The 8,644-nt window shown below is 45.3% G+C and overlaps 1 protein-coding gene across 3 annotated transcripts in view; it reads right to left on the bottom strand.

Annotated features, from left to right (window-relative positions):
* Nucleotides 1-367: 367 nt before the first annotated feature.
* Nucleotides 368-8,644, bottom strand: part of SFMBT2 (Scm like with four mbt domains 2) — a 104,149-nt gene continuing 95,872 nt past the window's right edge. For all 3 annotated transcript variants that reach the window (XM_088165960.1, XM_014884756.2, XM_088165961.1), the window contains 4 exons: nt 7,982-8,154; nt 5,685-5,933; nt 4,973-5,101; nt 368-2,996 (listed from right to left, as the gene is read on the bottom strand). In XM_088165960.1, coding sequence (XP_088022086.1) covers nt 2,856-2,996; nt 4,973-5,101; nt 5,685-5,933; nt 7,982-8,154 — 692 coding nt within the window. In that variant the 3' untranslated portion in view covers nt 368-2,855. The remainder of the gene's footprint in view (nt 2,997-4,972; nt 5,102-5,684; nt 5,934-7,981; nt 8,155-8,644) is intronic.

Raw genomic sequence — 8,644 nt, 5'->3', positions numbered from 1 at the left:
CCCCCTATTTTTGTTCCAAAAATGCCCATCTTTGGTCCTATGCCCGAAGAGAGCCCAGTAACACCTGCACAGCCTTCCAGGTATTCTGTGTCAGTGTGCTGAAGGTCAGCATCCAACAGCCCAGAAATAACAGCAGGGCTGCTCCCCAGCCCTTGGCAATGGCCTGGCACAACCACGAGTTCAGCACTTCACAGCAGTGCCTTGTGCAGCTGATAAAACAACAAACTTCATGCATGGATGCCAAATTCAGACCAGGGAGGGGAGACGTGGCTTCACCACTGTCATTAGTGCATCTCTGAAACTGCAGCAGCTCTGAGTTTAACTTGGAATCAATCAGGTCTGGAACAAAAAACTCCACAAACTTACAGCGGTTTAAACTTCTACATTGCAAAGTAAAGTGGTATTTTACTCTAGCAAGATTGGATTTCCATCATCTCCTTTGAAGTTCATTACTCCAAAGCTTTACTGATGTTCCACAATTGAAACAAAGTCCAGAACAAGAGTAATTAGTTCCTTCTGATCTCTGCTCAATCTAAGTACATTGCCCAGTCAAACTCCACACCACCCATTCTCCACTTGTACAAAAAACGGCCCAAGAAGTTCAGCTCCAGCTTTTCTGGAAAGCAATCAAAGCAACAGACAACAGTACCCCAATCCTGTATCTCTTCCCAACCTGCAGACTAAAAGGAAATAGTAAAACATTTACTACCCAAGGTAATTTTAACATAATTTCTGGTTATCAACTTCTCTGAGAGCACACAGAGATAAATGAGGCAACACTGAGAAATAATAAAGTGAAAGACAAATAGTGAGGAGAGAGAAACCTGTGGAAATAAAAGAGCCAGTGCAAGATAAAATTAAAACCTTTTTTTGTTGTTGTTTAATAGTTTGAGTTCTGAATATCATTTAACTTCCCTGAACAACCAGTAAAGATTCCCATGTTCTTGGCTCAATGCTTCACCCATTCCCTGACTGGCCAGCACTGGAGCTGGTTGCTCTCAGAGTCTGTGTGTGTCTGCTCCCCAGTCATGCCTCCATGAGGAATTAGCTGCCATAGGAATATCTACAGTTACAAGGCTGATGGAGACAAATAATGACATTTTTGCAGTGTGTCCTAGAAGGCATTAAGTGTCTTTGACAAATCCAAGAGGCCAGAAACTCCAAGAACATCAGAGTAGCAGAAGAAGCCCGATTTGACGAGTAAAGGATCAGTGCTGGGGTGCTGTTTAGCAAACAACCTTTCTGCTTCCCTTCCTTGGAATATCCTCATGCACCAGTTCTCCTGACAGAATCCTCCCAGGAGCTGTCTCCTGCTGACAGATGTAACGCCAGGACTGGGCTGAAGTGAGGAGGAGCTGGGAGAAGCAGCCTCCCTGATTTTCTCAGCTGTTCTCTCACTTTGCTGGGTGCAATCCTTCTGTCTTCAGAGGCGAAACACTGAGCAACACTTTTAGGGGATCCTGAGAGGGATCCAAAGTAGTTTTCAAATCAGTTACACTGACAGATTTCACTCCTACTGTCAGTAGGAAATCCAGTCTAAACCCAGTTTTTTAACATCTGCCCCACTACAGAACCCTGTTCCCGGATTTCTGAAGAACAAAACCTCATCATTTGATGCAGAGGCAACTAATACTGCCTTGAACTGATTAAAACTCGGACAAGACCTTCAGAACAAAGCAACAGATCCAGTCCTGCTCATGTCCCATGTAAGCACGTTTCTGATGAAGTCTCAGCATCTGGTCCAGCCTGCAGCAGTTGCACCCATCCCATCTCTCAGTGACAAATCAGGAAACTTGCTGAAACACAAGCTGGAAATTCCCAAGTGATACATGGCAGAGTCAATGCTTCTTGTCTAAAACACTCTCTGGGCAATATCTGGATGTATTCCACAGTATTTATATCTCAAGGTTCCCTCCTCTTCTCCAAAGAATTTAAGAAGGAAACCAATGAAGGCGAAAGCAGCAGCTGCAGCCTGGTGTTGATCAGTAGGTTCTTCTGAGCACAGGGGTAGCAGGAGTCCCTGACAGTCTGCTGTCACCATATGGCTCAAAGACAGGTCTTTAAACTGACTTGGGTTTAAGAGTTAAGATTGTGACAAGAATGTACAAGAATGGAGCATTGTACAGCTGCTATCACAGACATATTCAGTTGATTGTGCAGAGCCAGCATGGCTCAGGATGTGCTGCTGCCCCACCAGGTCTTGTGTCACTCCTGTCAGTCCACTGCAATTTTGTCTGATATCACAGAGACCATGGCTTGAGTCCCCTCTCAAAATTCAGCCAGGAATAACCATTATATGCCTGATGTAACACTTCTTCCTTTTGTAAAACCAGAGAGGTGGGAGGAAAAAAAAAAAGTCCATTCATCACCAAGGTCAAACTTGCAGTTCAACCCTTGGTAAAGCTACAAATGATGACTTACATTTCAATATGAAAGAAGAGTGTCAGAGTTGTCTAACAGAAATGTTCATGTCCAGAAGTTGTCCTAGACAAACCGTGGCCACCTGGAAATGTCTGACCCTTCTCCTTGGGAATGTGTAGGTTTGGTATGGTGACAAACCACCTGATCCATGCTGGCCTTGCACCACTGGACAATGAGTTGGAGAGGCTCACGAGGAGAGATGCCAGCAGTCTTTCCATGTGCTTCACAAGTACAGAAAAGTGAGTTCCATTTGTAGCTCTTTTTCTTTTTGTGTTTGTTTTTCTTCCCCCTACGCATTAATTCCCAGTGCTTCCAATTCCACTTGTTCTCGGAAAACAAAAAGGATATGGGGGAAGAAAACCCCTTGAACAAGCTGAAATGGTAAAAAAAGATCGGGAACAAGGAGGGGCACAGGAAAGAATGGAGAAGTGCAGTCAGTTGGCATACTGTGCATAGAAAGCAACTTTTACTCGCTCGATCTGGTGGCACAGTTTGATGGCTGGACCCAGCTTCAGCTCCATGCACTCCTGCACCGTGGGCAGTGTCAGCAGCAGGAGTGCCTGACCATCGATGTCCTGGGGAAAGAAACACAGGGGAAAACTGGTTTGTTTCTGGACTCTGGAGGACAGAATGTGTAAGCAAGTTTGGAGGAACAAGAAGGGCAGTTTGCCCTAAAAATTAAGCAATTTTATCCTCTGCTTTTTCCTCCCACTTTGACACTGCCCATCTCCTTTCCCTGAGATACAACATGACTTTTCAGAAGTTGTACAGTATCTTTTCATAGGTTCTCACCTTAACCCCCAGCTTGGGAAAAGCCTCCCAGCTGCTGAAATGAAGGTCACCTAAAGAACCTCTGCAGAGTCCACAGAAATCAGATCAGTCCCATTTCATGCCTGGGGAACTGAAACAAGGGGCAGGCTGCACACAGACACTAGGAGACATGGGAGGGAGCTGAAAGAAGAAACTAATGCTGGTCCCACCGCCAAGCCAGACCCTTTCCCCACCTCCTCTGGCCCACAATTTGCTCAGCACAGGTTTATGTCTGCCTTGCTCCATGCCCTGCACCCAAGTCCACCCAGAATCTGCCTTCTTCCACTGCTGAATGACCAAGAGAGGGGCCTGGACCACCCTAAGCCCTTGCAATCTCTAATGTCTCACAATCCCAGAATTAGGCTGGAAAGGACCTTTGCAGGTCATGCCTTTCCCTCAAGCATAACTATGCCCCAAAGACCATGAACTAGTACCCTGGATGAGCAATTTTACTGGGAACTTCTGTTGGCTTTATGACCCTCTTCTTAATAAAGAACTCAAGTTCTCTTTATTCTTTAATGGATTGAGATGATCAGGCCACAAAACTGCTTTTTATCCTTTAGGGAGGATCAGAATCTATGCACAGCAACTCACAGGCAACATAAACTCCCCAAGATAGCCCTGATTAGGCAGCATTGACCACAAGGAGGATTTACTTGAAGTGCTGCTTTGATCACGACTGTCCACAGCTCAGGTCCATCCTCCACTGAAGGCTGATGGCACAGATCATTGCACCAGAACTTCACAAAGAAAAGCTCCAGTCATCTGTGTTTGATTCAAGCCCCTATCAAATTCTCTGGCAAAGAAGAGCCAGGGTTGGCTTCCAAGCCCTGGCACTGCTCCAGGCTGGTTAACAAATGGTTGGAGCTCACTGTGACAGAAACTGCAGCATCCTGCTCTGGGGAGTTTCACTCACTCCAGACTCACCCTCCACCTTCTCCCAGCCACAGCAGCTGGAGTCATCCATGGTGAGGAATCAGAGACAGTTCAATGAGCAGCTGGCCACACCACTGACTAATTAACCACACTTGCTTCTTCCTAACTACAGCTTGTTAGTGCTGCCCTTTACCCTCAGCAGTGGCTGCTACTCATTAGCCAAGGAATGGCTCTTTCCACATAAACTTTACACACTCACACTGGCTTGAGCTGAAGAACACTGGTTTCTGTAAACCTATCTGCTTAATGGGGAGAAGACTGGCATCTCCTAAATTTAGGTCATCCAAGGTCTGCCTGGCAGATCTTCAGAGGAACGTAGTTAGGAATTAGGTATCTACACATTGGGACATTGAGGTGTTAGTGGCAAAATTCAGACAGCCACTTTGGGCTTCAAGCAGCACTTTTCTGCTTCCCAGGCCAGTATTTCAGAACAGGATGGAACCCATGTGCCTGGAGAAAGCCTGGTATGTACCACGTAACCATTACCTGTTTTTACACTGAGGTTCCTGCCTATGGGACATCAGTATGGCACAGTGGACCTTGGCATGAAAGGACTAAGCCTCCTTTTCCACAAGGGTTTTTCACAAGGCTATTAAGTTTCTGGACTCTCTGAGCATCTGGCAAGGCTCTGACTTAAGTTTCTAAGGGTTTTCATGCCTTGCCAGAATTGGTGTTTATAACTTGGCCTGATGGATCTGAAGCCTCGTCAGTCTCAGTACCAAAGGCCCAGCCAGCAAGGTGGGATGTGCTGTAACATGAACAGGCACCACAGACACAAAGGGACAAGTGACAAAATGACTTTTACCTGCTCCTGAAATATTTTGGCAAGGGGTGCACAGTCAGTGAGTTTAATAAACCTCACAACATCAGTCACAGTCCACTCCAGTGGGTTACTATCCAGGACGAGCTTCTCTTCCTCTTCTTGCTTAATTTCCTGCAAGGAAAAAAATCACAAAGAAAGGCTTTTATAAAGCGAACTGCCTCCTGTGGATAACCAGGACAGGGTTATTAATGGCAAAATTCAGACAGCCAGTTTGGGCTTCAAGCAGGCTTGAAGCAGATTTCTACTTCCTAGGCCAGTATTTTAGAACAGGATGGAACCCCTGGGGCCTGAAGAAAGCCTGGTATATACCAGGTACCATTACCTGTTTTTACACTGAGGTTCCTGCCTATGGGACATCAGTATGGCACAATGGACCTTGGCAAGAAAGGACTAAGCCTCCTTTTCCACAAGGGTATTTTCACAAGGCTACCCTGACCAAAAGGGTGTCAGGCTGTATTCTGACTCTGTCAGTGTTTTGGGTTTGTTCTCTGTAATACTGCATTTCTATTTTATTTTTCCTACTAAAGAACTGCTATTCCTACTCCCACATCTTTGCCTGAGAGCCCCTTAATTCCAAAACTATAATAATTTGGCGGGAGGGGGAGGTTGCCATTCCCCATTTCAAGAGACGCTCCTGCCTCTCTTAACAAACACCTGCCTTCCAAGGCAGGGCACAGAGGGCACACACACCCACCTCCTTGGCTGGCGTGCCCTTCTCTGCCTCGCTGCAGGGCTGGGGCTGGGCTCTGCGGCTCCGCCGGGCTCTCTCGGTGCCAGGAGGCCGCTCCAGCTCGGTGCTGCTCCGCAGGGTGACGGCTCTGCGGGGCCGGGCCGAGGGCACCTCGGCCGAGGACGTGTCGGTCTGGTCGTCTCGCAGCTCCGAGCTCGTCTCCTCGCTGCCCGTCTCGTCCTCCATCGCGTCCGCCTCGTCATCCTCGCTCTCCTGCACACACAAACGCCATCCAGGGGATGGGTACGGCAAACCCGAAGGCACTGCGGTCACGCTGCATCCCCACAGCCGTGCTGCTCCGGGGTGGTTTCATTTTAACCCAATTACCTCGTTTTTCGTTACAGCGCTAAGTGAATTAGCCCTCTGTGGATGCTGGCGAGAGCCAGGGAAAAGAGCAGTTTGAGTTTTCCCGAACTACTCAAAGGAAAACAGAAGAGAAAGAATCAATAACAAAGTTTAGCACCTTAAAAAGCGTGTAAGAAACGTACTGTTTTAGTAAAAACACGTTTACAAAAAGTGTTGCCTTCCTTAGACCAATGAGCTTATTCTACCCTTAGTTCAACGAACCAGTCTATAAAATTGTGCCTACTCCTGCAATAAATCGCTTCTTCTGCTTTCTAAATAAAGCCTGTGTTGCTGTATTTTTTTGCCACTCCCTAGCCTTACAGGGACAGCCCTCGATTTAGGTTTGTTACAAAACGCCTCAGGAAAAAAAAAAAAGTATGCACCAGGAAATTCTTTTTTTCCTCCCAACTAAAGGTTGACAGCAATAACTCATCTGGCATGAAATGTTTCTTTCTTGGGCTGGTATCTCAAAACTTGTGGCGCTGCAGATGAGCACGAGTAGAAATGGAAAATACTGAGAGGATAAAATGGAATTCAGGTTGACTGAGATGAAATAAAACCAGAAACAGACTTGACTTTGAACTTGCACATTGCTTCAAATTGGTTTGGGTGTTATTGGTCCTGAAAAATGGGAAATTTTGGTGCCTTTTGAAAATGTCTAGATGTTCAAGGTAGCACTCTTTTAGTGACATTTCTGCAAAACTCGGGACAGAGGATTTCACCCAGATTTCCCTGCTTTCAGCTCAACACTGAACTGCTGCAGGTGAAGCTCAAAGTTCCATCTGAAGTATTATACCAGATTCTTGTTATTTCTGTCACACATGGCTTACAAGCACTCACCAACTGATGGAAATTGCGCATTTTGAACTTTACATACTAAAACTGCCCAAATGGCTTTTGACAGATTATCTCTGATCCAAGTGTGAGGAGGCACCCAAAGCCATATGCTCAGGTCTTGAGTGGAAGAGCAATTTAGACAAAGATAGTTGTACTGGCTGAAAGGTTGAAAAACTTGGCTAATGGTTGATTTAAGCTTAACATAAGTTTAAGTTCCTTTGAAGCAGGTATAATCTAAGGAAATGAAGCAGAACTACACCTAAATGAGGACCAAGCCATGAAGATTCAGGCAATCAAAGAAAGCTGAATAAAATAACCCACTCTAGCTGAAGTAGAGGGAATTTAAGTAAACCAATTTTATTTCACATTGCACAAAGCAGCAATCACTGGCACTCAACTGAAGAAGTGAAACCACACGTGAGCTCTGTTATTGCCACCATGGGAAAAGCCCCCAGAAAAAAGCCCACACAGAACTAAGTCTATTCCAGGTTTAATTTGGACATGAATCTTTGCTGAGGCTCAGACACCCTGTTGGATCACACAGCAGACTGGCAAGACTGAGCCCTCAAATTCCATGTAGTTGGGACACAAACCATTTGCTTGTATGCTAAGGCTTGATGTTTGTGAGCCAAAAATATTAGGAATAGTGAATGAAAAAAATAAAATTCTTTGAAATCACAATGGCTATGAGCTATTATTTATGACAACACTTGGAGATCTTAAACATAGATAACAGAACTCCTTCACTCTGCTAAATGCTTTGCAAAGCACCCAACAGGCTCATCTGCCTGCTTTTAAGGAAGGAAGTAAAATAAAGAGATATAAGGCAGGATGTCAGCCAGTGAGCCTTGGGAAGGTAGGAGCAAAACATCTGCTTGCTACCTCCGAAATGGAGAAAGTAAAAATCCCCAGAGTGCCCCAATAAAACCAGTCTGACCTTAGAAGAACAGAGCAGCAAGGAAGGATCCAAAATAGAAACCAGAAGTGTTCAGGTGTGCTGAGAAGCCCCCCAGAAGGAATGGGGGACAAGAAGAAGGTACCCAGGGGTTTTTGCTGATGTATCCCAGTGTGACACAAACCTCTGCAGAGCCTGCAGCATTCGAATCCACAGCTGATGATCTCCTTTTCTTCTGCACAAAGATGGATTTCCGCCTCTTTCTGCGTCTGGCTGGCTTGACATGGCCACTTTTCATGTTGTTATTTTCCCCAATCGGTGGCTTAATGATTTTTTTCCTCTTCCCATAATAATAAGCTGGAGAAATGAAGCACAATGCCCATTAAAAACTTTAACCACCCAAAGAAGGGAACCTTGGCTTGCTCCTTGCTACAGGGTCAGGACTGTATTCTAAGTGCAATTTAAACTTTAAAATACATTGATTTGGGAAAAGAAAAGTGCAGCATAAATAGGTCATGTTGGACTAGCACAGAGTGTTACAGCTCTTATGTATCCAGATTTATTGATGATGAATGAAGACTTCAGAATTTAACAATGTGTTTAGGCAGAGCTGAGCAGTGATTTGGAGGGAAAGAGGCCAACAAGTTCCAGATTTGATCCAATGCAGTTCCGTGTGAGGTAACAGTCTCAGACACCCTTCCACTTGCTAAAGTTTTCAGCAGAGAGGGGAGAGGGCGAGCTATCCTCAATCAGGTACAAATGAATGGGTTTTTTTACTTTTAACTATTTTGCTGAAATCAAGGATGTGAGAGTCCTCTGACTTTGTATTAAATGTTTGTATTAAATG

This window comes from Sturnus vulgaris, chromosome 5 (genome assembly GCF_052056855.1).
Source record: "Sturnus vulgaris isolate bStuVul1 chromosome 5, bStuVul1.hap1, whole genome shotgun sequence".
NCBI classification, from domain to species: domain Eukaryota; kingdom Metazoa; phylum Chordata; class Aves; order Passeriformes; family Sturnidae; genus Sturnus; species Sturnus vulgaris.
The sequence above is the reverse complement of the archived record's forward strand: the minus strand, read 5'-3'. Positions and strand labels throughout refer to the sequence as shown.